This window comes from Hypanus sabinus, chromosome 22 (assembly GCF_030144855.1).
Source record: "Hypanus sabinus isolate sHypSab1 chromosome 22, sHypSab1.hap1, whole genome shotgun sequence".
Classification (NCBI taxonomy): Eukaryota; Metazoa; Chordata; class Chondrichthyes; order Myliobatiformes; family Dasyatidae; genus Hypanus; species Hypanus sabinus.
In genome coordinates, this window is record NC_082727.1 from 39,901,188 (window position 1) to 39,928,461 (window position 27,274).

At 42.4% G+C, this 27,274-nt stretch overlaps 1 protein-coding gene across 1 annotated transcript in view; it reads right to left on the bottom strand.

The window, feature by feature from the left end:
• slc35g1 (solute carrier family 35 member G1) overlaps window positions 1-17,973 on the bottom strand; it is a 32,379-nt gene extending 14,406 nt beyond the window's left edge. The window contains exon 1 of the mRNA XM_059948051.1: window positions 17,667-17,973. Within this exon, the coding sequence (XP_059804034.1) occupies window positions 17,667-17,907 (241 nt within the window). The 5' untranslated portion in view covers window positions 17,908-17,973. The remainder of the gene's footprint in view (window positions 1-17,666) is intronic.
• Window positions 17,974-27,274: the final 9,301 nt, after the last annotated feature.

Genomic DNA, 27,274 nt, shown 5'->3' on the forward strand with positions numbered 1-27,274 from the left:
TACCAGGAGATCATCCACATACACCAAAACTCCAAACACCTCCACATCCCCTATGGTCTTCCACCTGCCCCGCAGGAAGGTTGCAAGGGCTCCAGATATGCCCTGTGGCATCTTTTCGGACCCGAAGACTCCTAGGGAACTTATAACGGCCGTCTTCTCCTTGTAGGCCCCACTCATCGGGATCTGGCAACATCCACTCCTCAGATCCAGCACCTTAAACCACTTCACACCACTCAGACAGGCCATCGCCTCTCTGGCCCTCAGGGCCATATTCTGGTCACTGACAGTGCGCCTCTTCAACGCAATATAATCCATACACACGCTGCCTACATCTTCCACGGCTGTAGGGGCCAGTCGCCGCAACCTCTCTCTCTCCGAGGTGTCTTCAGCAGTCAACTCCCCTCCCTTGTGGTATTTCGCAGCGTCCACGAAAAGGGTCTCACCATCAGATACTTCCCCCAGGCCGTACCACCACTGGCTCTTGTTTGAATTCGTTATCAGCCCAATGCTGCTACACACGTCCGCACAAGCAGCTCGAAACCCTGGGTGCATCGACAATGCCTCCAAACAGCGCTCACCCGCCTCCTCCGGGCAGGCTCCCAAGCGCACCAGCAGGATATTGGTTCTCTCTAGAACAGAAACGCTGCCCGTCTCAACAGGGTCCGGACACATCAGCATTAACGATTCATGAACCTCAGTCTCCTCCACATTTGCCTCTAAGAACTCCATTTTCACTGACCAACAACCGTTGTCTGGATAATCACCGACACTGGTACCCCGAATCTCCAGTGTCCTCAATGTTGTCAAGGGTAAATGCTTCCAATAACGGTTATGAAACAAACTGTACAGCAACTTCACCGGCGCCCCGGTGCTGAGGATGGCTTTAACTTGACTTCCATCCATCCGTAACAACACCTGTGCGCATGGCCCCTCTAAGCCTTCAGGAATAGGGTCTGCTCCTTTCGGGAGTTCCTTGGTACATTGCTGGGAACGTGCTCCCCCAGAGACCCCAAGCCGTTCCCCCACTGGGCCTCCTCTAAGTTTCCCGACACCTCTCGAATCAACGGAACAACTGATCCCCTTGACAGATCCCCTTGGCACCACAAGCAATTTATCTGCCCCCCTAGGCAAAAAAGGATACCCTAAAAACTTCCCACCAATCTCCTGCCACGGATATGATAAGCCCCCCAGCTGCGGCATTTGACTTCCAGTCGAACCACACGCATTTTCCCACACTTTCCCAGAACTGGCAGCGGTCACTTCGAGGTAATTGCGCCCGACAGTTCTAACAAAGTCACCAGCCCGCCTACTCAAACTTTCAACCTGTCCCTGTCGCTTTTCCTCAGCCAAGCACTGCCACTCACCCAATAACTGAGGGGTCCGCTCCGCCCACGCTTCCGCCCCTTTAGGGTTGGACATTATTCCAATAACTGGGCGGAGCTCACCACTGCTGAAACATCCCAACCTGTCACTCCTCAATCTCCAAACAGTACGGACAACCCATGGTCCCACCACCATTTCGTCAGCCAAAAGCAACCACCCCACCCAACACACACACCGCGATAACCAGCAATCGCACACCCACAAAGGCACACCAGCTCTTCGCCGCAGACACAATTTAAAGAGGGTGATCACACAGCTTCCACAGAAATCAACCCCGGACGAGCACCCCACAATGTAACTCCCTGGGTCGCCTCAGGCTCGCTCAGCTCGTTTCGTCTAGGGGGAGCAGCCTTCAGCCCCGCCAAACTGGGTAATCAGCTGGTGTGGATGCTGTGTGATGTCCCCGCCTCGCCCAAAAACAGACAGCACACCATATGCGATTAAATGAGTACAATTTATAAAGGTTACTATAACTAAGTGATTAATAACGATACAGTATATATGAAGAGAAAATTAAAGAAAAGGCGCCAAACTTATCAAAGTCCAAACCACTTCGTGCACAACCGTTGGAGCTCAATTACTGAAGTCTTCTGGCCACCATTCGATCCCCTCCGAACTCCTCGACTCGCAGCTCAGGACCCTCCGAATTCCTCGACTCTCCAAACAGCTCAGGACCCTCCGAACTCCTCGACTCTCCAAACAGCTCAGGACCCTCCGAGTGGTCAACCAAGCACATCTAGCTTCAACCCCCCCCTCCTCGGAGAATCTTCCGGCCTCGGACCCCCCTTTGGGGTCCGATCCTCGCCCAGCTTAGAGCATTGCGTCCTCTCTCTCGACCCCCTCGCGCCGATCTGCCCAAAAGCCCGTCAACAAAAGCTTACAGACTCAGAAGAAAGAAAATTAATCCCCATTTGGTTTACAAAGGAATACCATTCTCGTTATCAGTAAATTAGCATTCCTGCTAGTTAACAAAAAGAAGAAACCCTCTTTACATTAAGAAGGAGGGAGGGAGAAGAAAGGAGGTTAAAGGCCAGTTAGAATGACTTCAGTGGTTGGGATTGTGTTGGAGCCCATTATGAAGTATGAGGTTTTGGGGCACATGGAGAAACATGATAAAATAGACCAAGTATTTCCTTAAGGGTAAATCTTGCCTGACAAATATGCTGGAATTCTTTAAGGAAGTAACAGGCAGGATAGATAAAAGAAAGTCAGTGAATGTTGTTTACTTGGATTTTCAGATGTCTTTTGACCAGGTGCCACATATGAGGCTGTATTACAGGAAAGATACTAGCATGGATAGAAGATTGGTTTATAAATAAATAAACCAATAATTTGATTAATTAAAAAGATTGGCTGACTGGCAAAAGGCAAAGAATGGGACTATAGGGGGCCTTTCTGGGTTGGCTGCCAGTGACTGGGGGTGTTTTACAGGGGTTGGTGTTGGGATTGCTTCTCTCCATGTTGTAGGTCAAGGATTTCGATAACTGAACTGCTAGCTTTGTGGCAATGTTTGCAGACAATACAAAGACAGGTGGAGGGCCAGCGAGTGTTCAGGACTCAGGGAGTCTGCAAAAGGAATTAGACATATTGGGAAAATGGGCAAAGAAGTGGCAAATCAGCCATAGTGTGGGAAAGTGTATGGTCATGCAATTTTGGAAGAAGGAATAAAGGTGTGGGCCAGTTTCTAAAAGGAAAAGAAAAATTAAAAATCAGAGCTGCAAAGGGACTTGGGAGTCCTCATGCAGGATTCCCTAAAGGTTAACTTGCAGGTTGAGGTAAGGAAGGCAAACGCAATACTAACATTCATTTTGAAAGGACTGGAATACAAAAGCAAGGATGTAATGCTGAGGTTTTAGAAGGCATTGATCAGACCACGCTTGGAGTATTGAGAACAGTTATGGGCCCCTTATCTAAAAAGAGATGGGGCTGGCATTGGAGAGGGTCCAAAGGAGGCTCACAAGAATTATTTCAGAAGTGAAATGGTTACTTAATGTAGGAGGAGTTTTTGATGGCTACGAACCTGTACTCAATGGAGTTTAGAAGAATGAGGAGAGAAATCTCATTGAAACCTATTGAATACAGAAGGGGCAGGACTGACTACAATTGGAGAGGATGTTTCCTACAGAGGAGGAGTTTAGGACCAGAGGGCACAGCCTCAGAATAGAGGGACGCTCATTTAGAACAGAGATGATGAGAAATTTCTGTAGCCAGAAAGTAATGAATCTGTGGAATTCATGGCCACACACAGCAGTGGAGACCAAGTCATTGGGTATATTTGAAGTGGAGCTTGAAAGGTTCTTGATTACTAAAGTTGTCAAAGTTTTACTAGGAGAAGGCAGGAAAATGGGGCTGAGAATGATAATAAATCAACCATGGTGGAGCACACTACAGTGGTGCTAGAAAGTTTGTGAACCCTGTACAGTTTTCTCTGTTTCTGCATAAATGACCTGAAATGTGATCAGATCTTCACACAAGTCCTAAAGCTAGATAACGAGAACACAATTAAATAACACAAAAAAACATTATACCTGATCATTTATTTATTGAGAAAAATAATCCAATATTATATGTATTTTTTGGAAAAAGGGTAATAAAGTTTAAGTCCTTGTGATTTAATTGAAAAATTCTCAGACCTTTCAACATTACAAAACCTCAAATCTCTCTTTTGCACTCTGAAGCAGTAATAGACGGCAAGATCATTAATCCCCACACCCATATTCAGTTGCTAAATCAGTGCCATTACACCACTGGCACAAACATACCACTGGATTTTAAACCAAGTAAAACTTTATCACAGCAACACACATAAACTGCTGGAGGAACATAGCAGGCCAGGCAGCATCTATGGAAAAAGACTACAGCTGATATTTTGGGCTGAGACACTTCGGCAGGACTTTATTTAAACACCATTCACTCCTGCCCTAAATAAACACAAGGAAGTTGCTCATTATTTCATAATCTCTCGTAAATTCCCCAAAATATAGAAATTTCCTCATACCCTACATATTATTTCTCCATATTTCTTACATGATCATGAACATGAAAGCACTGAAGATATTTCCAAAAGTAGGACATTTTCTGATCACTAATTTTGATTCTGTCATTGTCCATTCACCTTATTCAGCCTTATTACAGCTGCTGCCTTGTCCCCTACCAGGAAGTTAATTTCTCCATCTAATCTGCACTCACCAACCTCATTCTGTTTACCATTCAATCAGTGACAATAACAAAGCCAAAATGTGCAAACCCCTCTCACCTGTGACATTTCTTCTCAGTCTCGAGTTGTTAGTCATGCAGCATTTTCATGTAAAGTAACTTCAGATTCAGATATCACATCTACATTGAAAGATGCACTGAAATGTGTTGTTTGCATTAATAACCAACACAACCCAAGTGTTGCCATGCTTTCCAGCACCAGCAATGCTCAGGAGGACCAGAAAGAATACAGCACCAAACACAACTTTAAATGCCTATTTAAAGCTCCTTTATTTTTGTCTTCAACACAGTTAATTTATCCAATCATTTCTGTTTGAAACCAAATGATCAGAGCTCTGACTAAATTTTGTTACTGAAATTCCTCCCACTGTATTTCTTTCCAAGCAGCCAAACATCTAAACTTTTGACTCCATGTTAAAGCACTTGAGGAATGTAAACTAGTATTTTGTTTTTCCATTCAAATCATGAGAGTTTAATATCCACCAAAAAAAGAATCTATCTCTACCCTGCAACTCAAAAACAAGAAGTCAGTCATAGAAAAGTACAGGACAGAAACAGGCTCTTTCGCCCATCTAGTCTGTTCTGAAACATTTAAACTGCCTATTCCTAATGACCTGCACCAGGACCACAGCACTCCATACCCCTGCTATCCACTTACCAATCCAAACTTCTCTTAAACGTTGAAATCGAGCTCGCATGCACCACTTGTACTGGCAGCTCTTACCACACTCTCACAACCCTCTGAGTGAAGAAGTTTCCCCTCATGTTTCCCTTAAACTTCTCACCTTTAACCGATGACGTCTGGTTGTAGTCCCACCCAACCTCAGTGGAAAAAGCCTGCATGCATTTAGCCTATCTATACCCCTCATAATTTTGTATACCTCTATCAATTCTCTTCTCAATCCTCTATGTTCGAAGGAATAAAGTTCTAACCTATCTAAGTTTTCACAGAAAAGGTGGAGGAGGGGTGGAGGTGTGGGGCAGACCCTGATAGGGTAAGACTGGGATAAGCTGTAAACAAAGTTACATAGTCACAAAGTGAACAAGAGCATGGGCAAAACAATGTAGGAGTTACAGAGCAGCTCCTGATGAAGGGTGTCAGCCTAAAATGTCAACTGCTTGTTCTTTTCCATAGACGCTGCCTGGCCTGCCCAGTTCCTCCAGCATTTTGTGTGTGTTATTAGAATATAAGCTGCCTGAAAGAATTGGGTCAACTAAAATGGTAATTAGTTTATTATTGTCATGTGTACTGAGGTACAGTGAAAAGCTTTATTCTGCATGTCTTCTGTACAGTTCATTCATCCCATCTTTAGTTATCGTTTTATTATTGTCACATGTAACAAGAAAAAGAGTGAAAAGCTTGTCTTGCATACTGTTCATGCAGATCAAATCATTACACAGTGCACTGAGGTCAAACAATCACAATGCAGAATGGAGCATAAAAGCTACTGAGAGGGTGTAGTGCAGGCCAGCAGTGAAATGCACAATTATAATGAGGTAGATTGTGAGGTCAAGAGCCCATCTTATCATATAAGAGGCCAGTTCAAGAATCTGGTAATAGTGGGACAGAAGACATCCTTAAGCCTGAAGGTACAAACAGTCGGCCCTCCTTATCCATGGGGGATTGGTTCCGAGACCACCTGCGGATACCAAAAAATGCAGATGCTCAAGTCCCTTATTCAACCTGTCTCAATGCGGTGGTCTTTAGGACCCAGCGGAACCCCGGACTTTATTTAACATGTCTCAGTGCAGTGGACATTAGGACCCGGTGGTGAAGCTCTGAATCCTCAGTGTTTCTGTTCAAGAAAATAATCACGATCAGGATTGAAAATAAGGAGGAAGTAATAAAGCGATTGGAAAGAGGTGAAATGCCATCGGTCATTGGAAAAGCGTTAGGCTACAGTCATCAACAATCGGAACAATTTTGATGGAGCATATGAAAGGCCCTGCCCCCAATGAAAGCTACAATTATTACGAAGCAACACAGTGGTTTAATTATTGAAATACGTATGTTTCTGAAGTGTTTTATATGCGTAGAAAGGTAAAATATGTACTAAGAACTAAGAAAAACTAAGAAAATGTACTAAGAAAAACATTTGACTAACTGACGCTAAATAATACCGGATGTACCGGTTCCGACTTCAAATCTGACATAAAGACGGACTCAGGAACGGAACTCATTCATAACCCGGGGACTGCCTGTACTTTTAAGTCATTTCTAGATTACTTATAATACCTAATACAATGTAAATACTATGTAAATATTTGTTATACTGTATTGGTTAGGGAATTATGACAAGAAAAAGTAGTCTGTACATGCTCAAATAACGAGTGCTGGAGAGAGAACTTCCGGGTATTCCCGATCCGCAGTTGGTGGAATTTGCAGATAAGGAGGGCCAACTGTACTTCAAGAATTTTGTATTCTCTGCCCAATGGGAGAGAGGATGAGAGGATATCTGGGGGTTTGATTAGAGTGGCTGCTTTACCGAGGCAGTGAGATGGATAGACTGAGTCCATGGAGGGGAGGCTGGTGACCGTGATGTGCTGAGCTGTGCCCACAATTCTCTGCCGCTTCTTATGGTCACGTGCAGAGCAGTTGCCATACCAAGTCATCGTGCATTGGCTCCTAGGTTCTGGGATTTGACAACATTTGCCTGAAATTATCGTATTGAAGACAGGGCTGTAGTCAATAAACAAGAATTGAACATAGGTGACTTTACTGTCCAGGTGTTCCAAGGATGAGTGTGTAGCCAGGAGATGGCATCTGCATTGACCTGTTTTGGCAGAAGGCAAATTGCAGTGGATCGAGGTTATCTGGAAAGCTGGAGCTGATGCATACCTTGACCAGCCTCTTAAAGCCCTTCATTACAGTAAGCGTCAGAGTCACTGGGCAGTAGTCATTAAGGCACATTATCTTTTTCTTTTAGTACCAGGATGATAGTGGTCTTCTTAAAGCAGCCTTTAGGGCAGCCTGAAGCTGGGAGAGGTTAAAAATGTCTACAAATACCCCTGCAAGCTCAGGATCTAAGGACACAACCAGGGACACCATCCTAGCCTGATGCTTTTTGTGAGTTCACCCTCTGAAAGACTGACGTTAAACCTGTGGCAGTGACTGTAGTTTCAGGTGCACTGGAAACTGTCTGGGTTAATAGTGACATACCTATTACCTTTGGTCCAAAGCCTGCACAGAATGTGTTAAGCTCATCAGGAAGGGATGTACTGTCGTCAGCAATGCTGCCCAACTTTGTTTTGTAACCCAGTATAGAATGCAAGCCTGTCACAGCTGACGGCTGGACTTGGACTCGATTTTGAACTGGCGCTGCCCCTTCACATTTCTGATATCTTTACAGAGGTCAGATCTTCACTTCTTATAAAGGTCAGGGTCACATGATTCAAATGCTGCAGACCTAGACTTCAGAAGCAACTCGATCCTTGAAGTACTACAAATCATTGGGACAAAAGTCTCAATTAAATATCAGACATCACATCACTCAGATCTTCTTGCTCAGCAGACACTGTCTATCCTGCTAGGCTTATCAAAAATCCTCAAACATCCAGCAACTATTGTCTTCCATATCATACAATTCCAGGAGGAATTTTTCTCTAACTTATTTGTTCTCCCTGTTTACACCTCCTCTAGACTGATTCAAAAGCATTCATCTCAAGTTTCGTACTCAAATTTCAGAGTATTAGTCTGGTTTTCCAGTTAACTGACTTTTGTGAACTCTTCAGTCTGTCATGAATGGAGTAAATTCTTCAAAACGATGTTGTCAAAGCCTTATGGAATAAATGTCACATCATCAATCACTCAAGGGACTCCCTGGCCCAGGACTTCAACCTGGAGCAGCAGGTTCAGGGTAGGCGACACTCTCACCTCTGTTCAGTGAGAGACCAAGCCAAAACAGCACAAGAAGAATGGAGGCTCCAGACCACCAACATGCACATCAGACATCTCAGGACATCCTTGGCCTGAGGGACTGATGTATAATAGTGTAGTTATAGTTGAATTACTGAAGCGAATCAGGGAGGCTCCAGCAGCCAAGTTCTCACAATGCAGGGATATGAAATTTTGGCAGAACAGATAAACCTCAGCAATAAATCTTATGGGAAAGATTAAAAGTACAAATCATAGAAAGCAGCACTGACATGTTCAGTCAGATGTGAGGTCGTTCACTCCTTTAAAAGGAGCGTTAGATTACCAAATTATCAACAGAAGTGAAGCTTCACTGTCATTTGTTTTGTAAAAAGTGCATTTCTTCTACCAACAACTGATCTCAAGGCTAAAGTAATTTCACTAAAAATGTCAGCACTCAAGCTGTGGTTGCCCATTGAGTTTCCTCCCCCACATCCTATAGATGTGCTGGGTCAGGTTAACTGGCCACTGTAAATCAGCCTTGGTGTTGGCAGCTGGTAGAGAGAAAAAAAACTAGGAATGGTATAAATGGGCATGTGTCAAAAGAAAAGTTACAAATTAAAGCTTTCAGCATTTTAAGGGCAGCACTTGTTCTGGTCTCCAGGCGATATCACTTAAAAAAAAAATCACAAACGGCACCGTACAGATTTTTCTTCTTATAAGGGAAGGCTAAGGGAGTTAGAGTTAGGGAGGATGAAAGGTGGCATGATGGAGAAGTACAAGATCCTGAGAGACACAGATAGAGTGGACAGTCAGCATCCTTTTACCAGGGCAGCAAGGCCAATACCAGAAGATATTTAAGAGACTCTTAGATAAGCACATGGATCTGTAGGTCTGTAGTCTAGTGTAGTTTTTTTCTGTGTTGTTTTTTTTTAATATAGTTTTTGTACCGTGTCTGTGTCATGTAACACCATGGTCCTGAAAAAATGTCGCATTTTTACTATGTACTGTACAAGCAGTTATGGTCGAAATGACAATAAGAAGTGACTTGACTTGATATATGAAAAATGGAGGATTATAGGCTGTATAAGAGAGGAGGGTTAGATTGATCATGGAGTACATTTGTATAGGTCAGCACAACATCATGGACAGAGGGCCCATACTATGCTGTAATGTTCTATGTTCCAAATAAGTGGGAAATGTTATTGATGGAATTGCCCTGAGAGAGATGTCATAGATTAGAAGTGCTGAATAGCCTCCTTTGTCTTAAGGAAATATGAAATATATTTTAAAAAAGCAGGACTTGTGTGTGTTTATTTAATCAAGTAAAGATGAGACCAGGCATTTCACACTGGCAGCTTCAAATAAGGTCACCAAACTTATAAATGTACAAAGGAGAAGGCGGACAGGTATTTCCTGAGAGCAGGAAATAAATTGAATCTTTACTCACTTCAGTTTCTGTTATAACTGTTACTACCACCCATAATGCTGGCTGAGAAACAAGGATCTCAAATTTTAAAAAAGCAAACACATTGGCTGGTAATGACCACAAGCTGGCATAGAGAAGAATGTGAACTGGAATGTAGCAAGTTCATGAAGTGAGTCAGATTGAAGCTGATATCACTCGCTTGGGCAATCAATGGTTAAATTTACCTTGCACTTTATATTAAATAAATTTGTGTTGCCCACTGAAGTCAAACATGACTGTGAGCTGGTATAGGAAACAGAGTTAAGGGGGAAACCTCTCCCAGCTACAGTAATGTTGTCCTAGTTTCACAGAACCATCACAATAAACTGGAAAGCTAACTCTTCCTAAGATCCAAGGTCCCTGCAACTATAATTCACTTTGAACTTCAAGGAGTGCTGTGATGCGCCATTAGAATCTCTACAATGCCCAATTAGTAAGCTAGAAAGGGTGCAGAAGAAGAGAAGAAGAAAAATTACAAGAATGGTTGCCAGAACTGGGGGTCCTGATTACAGTGCCTTGTAAAAGTATTTAGCCCCAACCCTTTGTTTTCATCTACAACCAGGGATTTTGATCAATTTAACTGAGAATTTTTATTTGTGAACTACATGCTTCTTTTTCACAGTAGAGCCCCAAAAAAACAGGGGAAAATTGTTAAGCATGAAAAACTAAAAACTCGGAAAGTGGAATGAAAGGAGTTCAAAAGATTTCATCCCCATTTGCACAGTACTTAGTTCAACCACCTCTTGCAGCTATTTCAGCAAGTAGACTTTTTGGATAAGTCTCTATTGGATTTCCACAATGTGATGGAGCAAGATTTGCCCATTCCTCCAAAAAAAAATTGCTCAAGCTGTGCCAGGTTAGTTGGGGAGCAGCAGTGGACAGCAATCTTGAGGTTTTGCCAAAGATGTTGACTCGAGTTTAAGATCAGGACTCTGACTGGGCCACTCAAGGACATCAAATTTTTTCATTTAAAGTGACTCCATGGTAGCTTTGGCAGTGTGCTTTGGGTTGTTGTTCTGCTGAACGACAAACTTCCTTCCCAGTTTAAGCTTTCTGGGAGAGGCAGAGGCTAGAAGGTTTTTAATCCAGGATCTCTCTGTATTTAGCAACATTTATCTTCCCATTAATCCTGACCAATTTTCAAGTCCCTGCGGCCCAGATGCCATACTTTTACAGTAGGGATGGGGTTTCCCGGCTGATGTACAGTATTAGATTTACACAATACATACCACAGTGTTGAGGCCAAACAATTCCACATTAGTTTCATCCAACCACAAGACCTTCTTCCACATCTTTACAATATTTTCTAAGTGATGCTTTGCAAAGTCTTGACAAACAAAGTTATGCTTTTATTTTTAGCCACTCTTCCTTTTTTGTGCAAGGCCTTAGAGGTTGTGGAGCCATGAACTTCATCTCCAGTTGCAGCCACTGACTTCTGCATCTCCCTCAGAGTAACTGTTGGTGTCACTGTAGCCTCTCTTACAAGTGGTGTTCTATCATTCGTCTCCAGCGACTAAGTTTAGAGGGGCAGCCTGGCTAGTTTTTTAAATATTTTTCCATGAAGGATTGTACTGAACTCCAAGATATGATCAGTGCCTTTGAGATGGTCTTGAACCTTCTCCAGATTTGTGCTCCTCTATTATCATTTCCCTGACTTGTCTTGAATGCTCTTGTCATCATTTTATTTGGTCTGTTGAAAATCTACTACACTGTTGGATCTTACAGAGAGAGGGGGTATTTATTCTTATGAATTCATTATAAAAAGGTGATTCTCCAATTTTCTACATCAATAAATTGAGCAAATTGCTAAGGTACTATACAGTATGGAACCCGAGGAAAATTAGTGTCATCATTACAAAGGGGATGTTTACTTCTTTCAGCTACACAGTTTTGGCTTTTAACTTCTAGTTTTGGAACTTTCATTTTGATTTGACATGATGCACAGTGCTTTGTAGATTCGCTCAATGAAATACATTTTAAAAATGAGATTCTGTGGGGTCTGAATGTTTTTTCAAGGCACTGAATAGGAGAAACTGGATAAGTTAAAGTGATTTCTTTCCTGCTTAGGAAGATGTAAGTGGCCTTATAAAGGTACAGTCGGCCCTCCTTATCCGCGAATCCCGCTTGCGTGAATTCAACCAACCGTGAATCGTGAAAACCCGGAAGTGCCCTTCCAGCACTTGTCGTTCGAGCATGTACAGACATTTTTTCTTGTTGTTATTCCCCAAACAATGCAGTATAACAACCATTTTACATTGTATTAGGTATTATAAGTAATCTAGAGATGATTTAAAGTATACAGGAGGATGTGCGTGGGTTATCATGCATTGGAATCAAAAAAAATCAGAAGTTCTCTTACTAAGTAAGTCGGAACAGATACATCCAGTATTATTTAGCGTCAGTTGGTCAAACGTTGTCTTAGTATATAGCATACATTTTACCTTTCTATGCATATAAAACACTTAAGAACGTACGTTTCAGTGCCGGGCTCGGGAACGGAAGTTCTCAGGACTCAGGACAGATCGCTCTCTAGTGTGCTCTCCACAATGCTGGGTTGATGTGGAGGATCAAAAACTCAAAACCCTAAAACCTAATAATTATACCACTGCGTTGCTTAGTAATAATTGTAGCTTTCATCGGGGCAGGGGCTTACTCACTTTATCCTTTAAAAATGTTCCGATCGTTGACCAGCCTAGCTTAACGCTTTTCCAATGACCGATGGCGTTTCACCTCTTTCCGATCACTTTATTACTTCCACTTTATTTTCAATCCTAGTCATGATTATTTCCGTGAACAGAAACACTGCGCATTCAGAGCCCTGGCACCGGGTCCTAATGTCCACCGCTCTGAGACAGGTTAAATAAGGTCTGCGGTTCCGCTGGGTCCACCAAATTGAGACAGTTTGAATAAGGGACTTGAGCATCCGCGAATTTTGGTATCCGCAAGGGGTCCCAGAACCAATCCCCCTCGGATAAGGAGGGCCGACTGTATAGACAATTGTGAAGGGCACAAATAAAATGGATAGTCAGAGTCTTTTTGCCCCAGTGTAGGGGTGTGAAGAACAGTGGTATAAGGTGAAATGGGAAAGATTTAAAGGGAATCTGAATAGCAAGTTCTTCCCATTGTGAATGATGAGTATGCAGAACAAACAGCCAGAGGTCACAATTACAACAATTAAGACATTTAAGAAGGTGAACAGGAAAGGTTTAGAGCAAGGTTTCTCAACCAGGGTTCTGGTTGTGATTTTAAAAAAAAGTAAACATCATTTTTTGAACTTCACACACGATGCGCGATGCTAGCGCTCACAGTGGTGGGCAGTAACCCAGTAAAGTCTATATCAGTAAAGTCTGATATAGCAGAATGTCAGTGGAGTAAAGGAAATTACAGTGGTATGAGAGAAGAGTTACCCAAAATAAATTGGAAAGAGATGCTGGCAGGGATGACAGCAGAGCAGCAATGGCTTGAGTTTCTCAGAAAAATGTAAAATGGCTCGTCAAATAGTCAGGAGTATATACTCTAATATAGGATTCATCAAGGCTGACGTTGCTACTTGGAGTATTCTGGCATTTGATCAACAGTCAACACTTGTTAGTTTGCTTCCAAAGGAAACAGTAGTTCTCTATGTAAACTTTAAAACTTTACTTAAATGCTAGTCAATAACCTAGATTAATCACAAATCTGTCATATGAACATAGTCGTCTATTTTCTTTCTACAGATCACCTGCACCTCACTCTTTACAGACAAACAGTAAACACAGGTTTTGAAGCTTTGTTCATGTGTTTTAAGGGCGAGTCTCAATGATTGATATTGCACTTGCCTAATCCACATTTTGATCCCACATAGATACCACACCTTGTGTACAAAAAAAACTTGAGACAAGAAAAACTGTCACAAGTTCTTTTAGAATGTTTCTCCTTTCAACTTAAACCTACAGTCACTAGTTTTTGATTTGTCATTTCTGGCAATTCACTCTATCAAAGCACCTCATTGTGTTTTCCACCCCTATTAGATCACCTCTCAAGTCTCCTACGCTCAAAGGAATAACATCCCAGCCTGGCTAACCTCTCCTTATAACTTGGACTGGAGCAGGACATCCAGCCAATAGACCAGCATCGATAAAGTTTGGTAGCTCACCAAGAGTTAGCAGCTTGTTGTCGGGTTCCAGAGTCAGATTTCCATGCAGGCATAAGGAACAAGATCCAATAATGCCTGGGTTTGCGCATTTCTGAGATCAGGATTTGTGACCTAGTGTTTGGGATCCCATCATCAGCAAGTCCAGAGGTCAAGGCCTGGTGCTCGCTGACCTGCCGAGGATCGAAACTGAAGTCTGAAGTTGAGGCTCATCGGCTGGAGCCCCAGGTCTGAGAATCTCTGCAAGTCTCCTGGCGAGGTCAAAGGCACAATGTCTGCATTACCCCATCTGAATTAGGGTCTGAGTCTGTGTCTACTGGTGGCTTGAAGCCAAAGAATATGGATGTCTTGGGGTTGGAGGACTGGATATATGATTGGGTGGGGGGGGGGGGGGGCTTGTTTGCTGTTGTTGTGTGTTGTTCTGCTGAGCATTGTGGGCATGCTATTTTGGTGCTAGAATGTGTTGTGACACTTGTGGGCTGATCCAGCACTTCAATTGTTGTGTTGGTTATTAATGCGCACAATGCATTTCACTGCATGCTTTGACATGAATGTGACAAGTAAACTTGAATCTGTAAGTCCATTTTCACCCAACCATTATTTGTCAATTTCCTGCCTGTATCTCATGAAGATAAATGACAATTCACTGCACCCATTGACTCTTGTAACCAGGTCAACAATCAGCTCCCTGCTATGCACTTTCCTGCAGAAATTTTCTGCCTTCTCTGTTCACTCTGAACTAGTCCCTCATTAGCTGAGACTTCATTCTATATGCCACCTCTCTCAACAGTAAGTTGCACCATTTCACCTGCACCTGTAACATTTTTACCCAAATCTCAACTTGCTCCAATCTTCACAAAAACCTTTTCTTACGAACACTCCAATCTCATTCCATGTTTCTCCAGCCCTGAGACTACCCAGCTTTTTCTTCTTTTTGACTGCAGATTCCATTTTTATCCACTTCCCATCCATTTTCTGAATTTCTTGCTTCCCATATTCATCTCCCCTGGAATAAACCCAAACTCTACTGGCCAGGATACTTTTGCAGTTACATATACTTAATTTCTCAAACATATGCCTTCTCATTGATGCTCTTGCACTCATCTAAACCTTTATAACTTCATACTCTGCTCACTTTTCTTCACCCCTTTGAGTCAAAGGGCACACAAGTGGTTTGCTCAACTACTGCATCTAGCTTGACTAAGTACCAATGATATACATTCCCTTCTCCCAAAACTAACCATTAACCCTGAATAATAAATATTTAGATCCACTTCTAGCTATAACTATTCTTCTTAACACCTCTAGCAAGATAGTACTTTGCCATCAAGATTGTGATCATTAATTCGGGTGCTTCCACATGTTTTTAAATAAAACGAGTGCAGAAAAGATTTACAAAGGTGTCACGACTTGACAGACTAAGCTATTGGGAAAGGTTGGACAGGCCAGGATTCTATTCCTTAGAGCACAGGAAACTGACAGTTGATCCAACAAAGGTGGTTAAATTCATGAGGGGCACAGATAGGGTGAATGCACACAATCTTTTCCCCCCAAAGGTGGAGAAATCAAGCATCCTATAATGCTTACATCACTAAGAAGTTACAGCCTCCATCCCATTTTTGACTTTCAACCTTACTTCTGCCTTTCTGCTCTGGAAATTCTTGTCCATCTATTCCAGATTTGACTATTATAAATGATTTACCAGCCACCCACCTATTCCCTCCACTGCCAAAGCTCAGGCCTATTAATAATTCCTAGCCACCCAGCAACACTGCAAATTTAATGATGTCCTTGATAAAGAAGTATTTGTTCACAATCAAGTACATCAGTGCGTGTATTTGAAGTTCTTGCCCTTGCATTTGAAATGGAATGTCCCATCCTTTATCAACCCTGTATCCTCTCCACCCCAATTCCAAATCCTGTTTAAAAACTCCACTGCCAGCCTCAAACAAAAAACAAAATCCTTTAGTGTAGCTTTCTTCTGGACCTCCATCCTTCCTACTATCAGCTACAAGTCTTCAAATATCTCAACCTCATGCTCTAGAAATCTAGCATTAAACCTTATCAGTTCAACACCTATGATGGTTGATGTCCATTGTATCCAACAGTGACAGGATACCTCTGTGGGAGAGTTTTTAAAATGCCTGTAATAATCATACATTTCCTTAAATAGTTTGGCTAATTATTCAATCATTCAAAACTATCATATAAATACACATACACTGGAAAAAATGTTTTCTGTAATGATAACAACATTTTCCATTTGTCAATTTGATAAACTGGGTTGGAACATTTTAAAGAATTTCCACAAAAAACCACAGGACATGGGGCAGAATGAACCACTCAGACTACCAAGTCTGGTCTTCCATTTGATCATTTTCCCTCAAAACCCCATTCTCCTGCTCTCCACCAGTAACCTTTGATGCCCTTGTTATACCTGTCTGTGGCAATGGAAATGCCATTGATTCACCTCACTCTGACTAAAGAATTTCCACCTTATCTCTGTTCTAAAGAGATACCCTTCCATCCTGACCTGTACCCTCTGGTCCTACACTCTCACACCACGACTGGAAACATCCTCTCCATAACCACTCTGTCCAGACCTTCCAGTATTCTGTAGGTTTCAAAGACACCCACCCCCAAATTCACTCCCCCACTCTCATCCTTCTAAACACCAGCAAATATAGGCCTAAAGCCATCGAAAGCTCTTCATACATTAACCCTTTAATTCCTAGGATAACTCTCAGAAAACTCCTCTGGTCCCTCTCCAACACCAGTGCATCCATTGTTAGATATAGGGCTCAAAACTGCTCACAATATTCCAAATGTGGTCTAATTAATGCTTTATAAGGTCTCAGCAATGCATCCTTGCTTAAACATTCTAGTTCTCTCCAAGTCAATTAACACATTGTTTTTGCCTTCCTTACTACCATCTCAATCTGCAAGTTAACCTTTAGGGAATCCAACACTGGGGCTCCCACGTCCCTTTGTACCTCCAGTTTCTGAATTCATTTCCCATTTAATGCCTTAATTCTTTCTACCAAAGTGCATGACCGTACCTTTCCATTCCAGTATTCCACCTGCCACTTTGCCCATTCTCCTAATATGTCCAAGTCCTTCTGCAGATTCCTTTTCCTCAATAATATATCCCCCCCCCACCTATCTGCACACTGTTTCCACAACATTATCTGCCCCTCCACTGATCTTTGTGTCATCCACAAACTTCACGACAAGGCATCAATTCAGAAAACTTGCCAGAAGGTATCAATTCCACTTTTCCACACAGCAAATTATAAAAGACTATTGAAAACTGTTGGCTTATATTCTGTGCCTCCAGTGTTGTTGCCACCTAAGTAGTTGTTGACCTACAAAGAACATCTTGATGAAAGGAATACACACATTCCTTACCGGTAAGTAACCTAATCATCCAAGCCTCATGACTCAGCCGTCGAGCGTTCTGCCTAGTCATTGTAAAAATATATAAGTTATCTTCCTTTAAATAAATATATTATTTAACTACTATGATTAACTCCGCACCAGACAAGGAAAGTATATTTTAAAAGTTTGTTTTTAAGTCTGTGGAAGTGGGGACGAGAAGTCCCTGTATACATTACCTGGTGGATCACTGGAGTTATCCTCAACAGAAGAGTGCCCGACTCTCTGAGAGTGGCAGCACACAGCAAAATTCAAGTGTTTGCTGACTGCTGTCCGGTGCCCTGTCTCTGGGATTTCGTTGAACTCGGTGTTCGCCGCTGAACGTCCGTTGGGCTTTTCCATCAGAACCTCAGTCACACGCGGCTCAGCCCCGACAGCCACGACCACAAACTCCTGCTCCGGGTCGCAGTAAGCGCTCATTTTCAGCCCTCCTCCTCCTCATTCCCGGCTCAGTGCCGTTCCTGAGCTCGGGCAAGTTACGTTCAAGGGCGGTGCTTACGAACAAAATGGCTTCTGGTTGCATGGTGACCCTGAGGGCTGGGAGGCTGTACACGGAAATTCACCAGCCGGTGCTACAGAAGCTCCAAAAGTGAAACAAAAGAGCAGACTTTCGGGCTCGCACTGCAACCTGATGCAGATTCCCGTGGTGTGTTATTGCACCGCGATGTACCCAGTTTCTTTTACCCTCATGTTAATTACTTCATGGGGCTGTTGACTGTAACTTAGTATAGTAATAGCGTATCGTTTAACAGAGTTATTTTTGCAACTGTAAACCACGCGTAGATGTAAACGATGAGTTTTTGCATAGATAACAGATCAGCTCGCATGTTTTGTGTACGTTGTTCTTTATGTTATATTTTACAGGGTTTATTTTCTGCGATAAGAGAGATTGCTTTTACCTTTTTTAATAACCTTGGGCAGGTAAGACCTGAAGTTTGACACTTCAAAAATGGATAAGATGTAGGAAAAGCTTATTTCAGGGGACTTTATCAGGGCCTGAAGTAATTCAGCTGATCTCAATAGATTCTACAGATGCTGGAAATCTTGGGTACCGCTGGCAAAGATGCTGGAGGAATTCAGCAAGTCAGGCAGCATCTATGGAGGGGAATCAGCAATCGGCATTTCCTGCCAAGAGTTCAACAGCAGTAGAGTGGAAGGGGGCAGAAGCCAGAATTTGGTGCTGGAATATATGGTGACATTTGCAAGCTGCCCCAGCAAACCCATGAGCATGTTAGTTGTTAATGTAAACAACACATTGTACTGCATGTTTGGATGCACTTGTGACAAATCAGCTTGAATCTTGACTAAAGAGGCAGGGAAGGGGAAGGAGAGCTGAACTCAATAGGAGATGGCAACAATTGCATGTGATTATTGGACATTATGACTGCGCCTTCAGCATCCAATTGAAAGCAATGATGGGGGAATTTGGGGGACAACTTACATGGGCACTCTGCTGGAGGAATTCAGTGGATCAGACAGCATTGGTCAAGGAAGAGAACAGTCAATTTTGGGTTGTAACACTGCAATGGGACACATTTGACCCGAAATGGTGACAGTTCTCACCACCCCTCAAATAATGCTGCTTGAGTCCCTCCAGCAGATTGATTACCACTCTGGATTTCTGTGTCTGCACTAGAACCCTATGTTGAAAGCAGCTGTACAGACCATGAAGGAAATGGGAAAAGGTCCAGAGGTTTTGGGTGAGATTGGAGAGATTTAACAGGAACCTGAGGGGCAATGTTTTTAGCCCAGATGGTGGTCTGTATCTGAAATGAGCTGACAGAGGAAATAGTTGAGTCCGCTCATTCTATATACATTTAGGAAGCACTTCATCAGGTATCGGGAAAGGAAAGGTTTAGAGCAGGGGTTCCCAATCTTTTTAATGCCATAGACCCCTGCCATTAACCTTGACCCCAAGTTGGGAAGCTAGCTTAGAGAGATATGAGCCAAAGAAAGTCAAATGAGATTAGCTCATACAGGAAGTCTTGGTTAGCATGAACCAGTTGGACCAAAAGACCAGTTTCCATGTAGAATTATTATTTCTCCTCTTGAATTGACGCCCCCCCCCCCATTGAGTAAGAATTCAATTCCACTTTCTGAACTGTTTCCACAATTATTGCCTTCAAGATCTGTCTATTTCAATCCATTCAATGACTCAATCTCTACTGCTCTTAGAGTAGAAAATTTCAAATTCACTAAATTCCACTTTTCTGTCTTAAATGAGGGGCTCCTTATTCTAAAAGTATGCCCCCTTTTCTAGATTCTCCCAGAAAGTGAAAGGTCTCAGCATCTGTGTTTTCAAGCTCTCTCAGAATCTTATGATTGTTCAACAAATCACACTTCATTGTTTGAAACTCCAATCAGCCCCAATCTGCTCAACCTTTTTATTAATTTCAAAAAATGACTTATTTTTTAATAAAAGTATATACAAAGGAAGAAACAGTGCATTCATGGTCAGTATATACAGTAGTGAAAAATTTACTGGGGAGAAAAACACAAACAAACCTAGCACCATTTCCATTCATTAGGCTTCCTAAGGTGATACACCCTTTGGTTGGTCACCCTTTGCTTTGTCACCCAACTCAGCTCCTCCATATACAGCGGCCGAAGGAGCCTACACAATGGTCCTTCTCCACGGAGCACCAGCAATAGTTGACCAAGCTTCAATATGTATACCTGCAGTCTGGACTGAGCCAGTCTGCAGCATTCCCTTATAGACATCTCACTATGCTGGAAGAACAAGCTTTAGGCAGACCAAAAGGAGTCCTTTACTAAGCTGATGACTTTCTAGCAGAACTTACTATTTGTCTCGGTGTGTAACCCCTGGAACACCCCATAGATCAATGAGTCCTTGGTTACTCAGCTGCTGGAAAAGAACCAGGACGGGGACTCATCGGCAATACCTTTAAACCCAGAATCAACCTAGTAAAACTCTCAGAGCTACCACCAGTGCAAGTGTAGCTCTTTTTGGATAAAGGACACCAAAACTGTATGTAGTACTTCAGGAATGCTCTCACTGATACTCTGCAAGTTGTAGCAAGACTTCCCTGCTTTTATACTTCATCCTTGGAAAAGCCTCTACCTGTAATGGTTTTGCACTTTCACCCAGTGACCGCGTGGGTTTCATCCAGGTGCTCCAGTTTCCTCCCATATTCCAAAGACGTACCAGTTGTTAGGTTAATTGATCATTGTAAATTGTACCTGACTAGGCTAGGGTTAAATCGGGGGATTGCTGGGCAGCACAGCTTGAAGGGCCAGAAAGGCCTACTCCGCGTTATATCTCAATAAAAATAAGAAACATTAAAAAAAGTATTTAAAAAAAACACAGGAAAGTCTTGCTATAACTGTATTAGGTTTCATAATTACTTGCATTATCTCTATGGTCACTTTCTTTGTTTCATTTACAAATACACCAATATTAAGCTGAACAGCAATATTCTGTAGTTTCTTTTGAATAGAGTAATATTTTGTGTTTATATTCCCCCAATTGGTTCCTTAAGGTTTTTATAGCCAGTAATGGTTTTGGGAATAAGCTCCCACTACCATCCAGGGCTGGAGTCCCTAAGGCAATCCTTGGTTGAGTTCAACACTGACAAGCAACAACTTGAATGCCACAGATGCCAAGCTGTATTGGTCTCTACTGTTCTTTTGGATTCATCAGCTGCATGGCGAGGGGGAGCCTCCACATCATACTGTCTTGGCTTCCATATCATGTAGGTAGCTGGACTGCAACATTCATGGTTGACCCCGACCAACAGAGGGGCCTCAAATTCTTGAAATTAAAATGTATAACCTTAAGGTTCTGTGCAGCAAATTTCAAGAGTTCAGAAAACTTAGTTACCTGACTGGTGTCAGTGTACCTCATGTCTAGTCAGGTCTGAAGGAGACATACAGTGGGAAGGGGAGGACCCAGTCATAGTGATATGTGTTAGCACCAACAATCAAGAAAGAAGTTCTGCACAAGGAGCTGAGCACCAGACTAAAAAGCAAATGCTGAAAGGAATCATCTCTATCAATACCCAAGCTATCGGCAAATAGCAATAAATATAGTCTGATAGTTATTACAGAAACATGGCTCCAGGAGGACATATTTTGACACCTAAATATTGAAGACAACATGGCATTTACAAAGGGTAAGAAGCAAAGTATTTAACAAAGTTGGCTCTACTAATTTAAAATGATCAAAGTATGACTGAAAGGGAAGACACAAGATCAGGAAACCAGGATGATGCAATGGCTTGGGTACGCAAGCAAATAGTAAATGCAAAAATTAGACCATAAGACAATAAGATATAGGAGCAGAAGTAAGCCATTTGGTCCAATGAGTCTGCTCCACCATTCAATCATGGACTAATCCAATTCTTCCATATCTTTAACAATTGACTCCAACATCTTCCTTGATCTCTATTACTACCACTAGAGTATAATTTTTCAGCTGTTGGATTCCTACACTCACCTCTCTTTTACTCTTTATATATCTGAACAATCTCATCTTTGATATTGTTAGCCAGCTTGCCTTCATATTTCATCTTTATCCCACTCATGGTTTTTTAGTTGCCTTCTATTGGTGTTTAAAAGCTTCCCAATCCTCAAACTTCCCACAAAATTTTGGTCTATTATATGCCCTTTTATGTTGGTTTTGATTTTCTTGTCAGCCATGGTTGCATCATCCTGCCTTTAGGATACTTCCTCTTTAGGATTTATCCAAATTGCTCTCAGAAACTCTAGCTATTGCTGCTTTATCATCAGTGCTAGTGTTCCCTTTCAATCAACTTTGGCCAGCTCCTCTCTTATGCCTTGGTAATTCCCTTTACTCCATTGTAATAATGACGCATCTGACTTGCTTCTCCCCCTCAGACTGCAGGGTGAATTCTATCATATTATGATCACTGTCTCCTAAGGGTTCATTTACCTTAATTTCCCTATCTAAATCCAGTTCATTACACAACATCCAATCCAGAATATCTGATCATGTAGTGGAGTCAACCACAAGCTGCTCTAAAAAGCCATCTTGTAGACATTCTACAAATCCTCTCTTTTGGGATCTAGCACCAACTTGATTTCTCCAATTTACCTGCATATTGAAAGTCTCCATACTATCGTAACATTGCCATTTTGACAAGCCTTTTCTATGTCCCATTGTAATTTGTAGCCTACATCCTGGCTACCATTCAGAGGCCTGCACATAACTCCCAACAGAGACTTTTTACCCTTGCAGTTTCTTGACACTACCCACAGGATTCTATGTCTTCAAGCCACATGTCCTCCTCTTTCTAATGATTTGATTTCACTTTTTACCAATAGAGTCATACCATCCCCTTTGCCTTCTCGTCTGTTCTTTCGATACGATGTGTATCCTTGGATGTTAAGCTCACAACTATTATCTTTCAGCCACAACACAGTGATGCCCACAATGTCATACCTGCCGAACTCTAACTGCGTTACAACATCATCTGTGTACTGTGTGCATTTAAACATAAAACCTTCAAACATGTATCCAATGTTCTTTTTGATTTTGTCTCCCTTTTATTCTGCTACTCATCCCACTGACTGCAATTTAGTCCTGTCATCTGCCTATTCTTCCTGACAGTCTCATTATACACTGCTTCTGCTTGTAAACCAACAACCCTATCTTCAGCCCTATCACTCTGGTTCCATCCCCCTGACAAATTAGTTTAAATACTCCCCAACAGCTCTAGCAAACCTGCCCACGAGGACATTGGTACATTGGTCCCTCTTGGGTTCAGGTATAACCCATCCTTTTTGTACAGGTCATACCTTCCAAGAAGAAATCCCAATGATCCAGAATTGTGAAATCCTGCCCCTTGCACCAGTTTCTCAGTCTTGCATTCATCTGCAAAATCAACCTATTCTTACCCTCACTAGTGCATGGCACAGGCAGCAATCCAGAGATTGGTACCCTCAAAGTCCTGCTTTTCAACTTTCTACCTACTTCCCTAAATTCATTCTGCAGGACCCCCTTGCTTTTCCTACCAATGTCATTGGTACCATTATGTACCAAGACATCTGGCTGCTCACCCTCCCCCTTTAGAATGTTGTGGGCCTAATCAGAGACATCCCTGATCCTGGTACCTGGGAGGCAACATACCATCTGGTGTCTCTATCACGTCCATAGAATCTCATGTCTACTCCTCTAACTATGAAATCTTCAGTCATTACTGCAATTCTCTTCTCCCCCCTTGCCTTCTGTGCTACAGTACCAGACTCAGAACTCCCTCCCCCCAGTTTTTCCCACCACTCAATACTATCCAAAATGGTATACTTATTATTGAATAGGACAGCTACAGGACTATTCTACACTGTGTGTCTATTCCCTTTCCCTTTCCCTTTCCCAACAATCACCCAGTTTCCTGCCTCCTGCAACTTAGGAGTGACTATCTCCCTGTAATTCTTATCTATCATCTCCTCAGTTTCCCATATGATCAGAAGCTCATCAAGCTGTAATTTTCTTTGGTAAATATATGTTATTTTCCTACCACAACTTGTAAGCTGCCTGAACTCCAATTCCCTAGATATGTTCTAGTCCCCTCTTAAATATAGTTACTATGGCAGTTATTCCCTCAACTTCTTGCATTACACTTTTCCCCCTGTTAAGTTGATAAAAATATGTAGTAATGTTTTTGCTTTCTTTTCCCAAGATTCTGTTAAAATATTTGTGGGGGGGGAATTTCTTCTGCACCTATGCCCACCTCTCTCTCAGGAGACAGCAGTGTTTGCTACCAGATAGATGGCATTCAAGACTAAGGAAAAGGAGCCTGAAGAGGAAGAGTAGAGGATGAGGCAATGAGACAGCCATTTTCTATCTGAGCTGGCACCTTCTAAGAGTTCCCCATTTACCTCTGGTTCTGTTGATAATGTATGTTGGGTTTCAAGGCAAAGTAGACTTTCCAAAGTAAATGAAACCATATGAAATTCTGACTAAAAGTTCACCAGTTACTCCTATGCATTGCTTTCGTGCCTCTAGAATAGGCACAGGCATGGTAGCGTACCAGTTAGCGCAGCACTTTATAGCAGCCAACTGTAAGATCGGGGTTCGATTCCCGCCACTGTCCATTGAGGAGTTTTTACGCTCTCTCTGTGACAGTGTGGGCTTCTTCCAGGTGCCCTGTCTTACACCTCCCACATTACAAGGACATACGGTTTGGGCTAGCGAGTCATGGGCATGCTGTTTTGGCGCTGGAAGCCTGGCAACTCTTGCGAGCTGCCCAGCAGTCTTCATTGGTTTGATTTGATGCAAAATGACAGATTTCACTATACCTTTTTGATGTACAAATGACAAATAAAGCTAAGATCTTTCCGCCTACTTTTGCCTGTCATCATTGACTAATATCTATAGGCACTGTCACATGTTCACGGATACAGTGAAAAGCTTTTGGGTCTGTGCCATCCAGACAGATCTTGCGTTCTACGTCAAGGTACTAAATAGGAAAAAAGAATGCAACTAGAATGGAAGTTCAAAGCCAGTAAAGAAGTGTACGGGCTATGTCGGGATAGACTGAGAGATCAAGATCTCACCCTCAGCATGTGAGAGTTCCAGTCAAGAGGCTGATAACAGTGGGAGAGAAGCTGTACGTGAGTCTAGTGGTGGAGAGCTGCTAACTTACGAGAGGTGATGGATAAGTTCGTAACCTAAGGTAGAAGGAGACAATTTTAGAAAACCTAGCAAATTTATTTTCAACATAGTCCCCTCCTACATTTAGTCCAGCAGTCGTGGAGCATACAGATCTTGGACCTCCAGAAAGTGTCCACAACAAGGGTGATTGATAAGTTCAAGGCCTAGGGTAGAAGGAGATGAGTTATACAGCTCTTGTTACATGCACATGCAGTTCAACTCTTTGAGTGATTATGCAGAAAGTTTGAAGTTAATAACTCATCGGGTGACCGATAAGTTCATGGCCTAAGGTAGAAGGAGATGAGTTATTAACTTCAAGCTTTCTGCATTTTCACTCAAAGAGTTGAACTGCACGTGCATGTAACGAGAGCTGTATAACTCATCTCCTTATACCATAGGCCACGAACTTATCAATCACCCCATCTGTGGACACTTTCTGGAGGTCCAAGATCCGTATGCTCCACGACCGCTGGACTAAGTGTGTAAATGTAGGAGGGACTATGTTGAAAAATAAATGTGATAGGTTTTCTCAAATTGTCTCCTTCCATCTTAGGCCACAGACTTATCAATCATTCCTCATACAGTGGATGTGACTGTAGCTGACTCTGGGTAATGAAAGCTTGATGCCAACATTCTCTATCTTGCAAAGGTGGCAACAATCTGAGCTGCTGGCAAGGCCATTGGCAGAGTGGTTAGGTGGAAGGGAGGGGATGAGGGGTGAAATGCTTTTTCTCTGCATGAAAACTGCAATATCATTTCCCATTTGGCCACAATTGCTCACTCTTGAGAGTATGCATGATTCCTGGTATTCTGTTAAAGAATGGCCTGGTATCACCTGTGACATCACGCAATTCTTCTTGCATTACGAAAGACAATGGATGCAATCTGGGCTTGTATGGTAATAAACTGGCCTCACGCGGCAGGAATCCAGGCATTCACTGGCCAATACGGACTTCTGAAAGCTGATCTTTTGTCGTGAGCGTAGCAGAGACACTGGTCATTGCAACCTTGAGTTCAGGCTCACCTCATCCCAGGAAAGAGTGGGATCCTAGCTCTCTGCAAAACACTGTACCATGACATTGTACTATGTCAACAGAAATAGAGAGAGTACAGAGGAGATTTACTAGAATGTTATCTGGATTTTAGCACTGATGCACCATCAATAACTCTCGGAGACATGAGGCGAGATTTAGGCTTTTATTGACTGGAAGAAAGAACAAGCAGCAAGTGACCACCACACAACATCCTGGAGACTGAGGAAGGGGCTGTGCCTCCAATCGCCTTTATACCGGGGTCTGTGGGAGGAGCCACAGGAGCAGTCACGGGGGGGGGGGGGGGGGGGCGTGTCCAGACATGTATATGTAGTTCACTACAAGCACCTAAGTTACAGAGAAAGGTTGAACAAGTTAGGTCTTTCTTCTTTGAAGCATAAAAGGTTAAGGGTCGACTTGATAGAGGTATTTAAAATTATGAGGGGAATAGATAGAGTTGATGTGGATAGGCTTTTTCCATTGAGAGTAGGGGAGATTCAAACAAGAGGACTTGAGTTTAGAGTTAAAGAGCAAAAGTTTAGGGGTAACAGGAGGGGGAACTTCTTTACTCAGAGAGTGGTAGCTGTGTGGAACAAGCTTCCAGTAGAAGTGGTAGAGGCAGGTTCGATTTTGTCATTTAAAAATGGTTTAACTACATAATGCCTCATAGGCCTGATTTTATTCTCACAAATCAATGAATCTGTTGTAAAAGAAAAGATCACTCCCTACTTGTACATAGTTCTTTTCTTTTGTTTGTTTTTTTCTTCCCACTCTTTTCTATAAGTGTATACCCCAGATAAATACTTTGTGGAGATTTTGTGGTATATATGATTATATGATATATACGTACAATGTCTGAAATACATCTTATGGAAATATTTGTTTGATGAACTTCAATAAAAAAATTACAAAAAAAAATTGGATAGGTATATGGACAGGAGAGGAATGGAGGGTTATGGGCTGAGTGCGGGTAGGTGGGACTAGGTGAGAGTAAGCATTCAGCACGGAATAGAAGGGCCGAGATGGCCTGTTTCCGTTGTTACGTATCCCATAACTGGATAACTCACCAGCAAAGATAGAGAGGTCGGTTGGAGTCTGATGGCACTATTTTCGAACGGTTTTA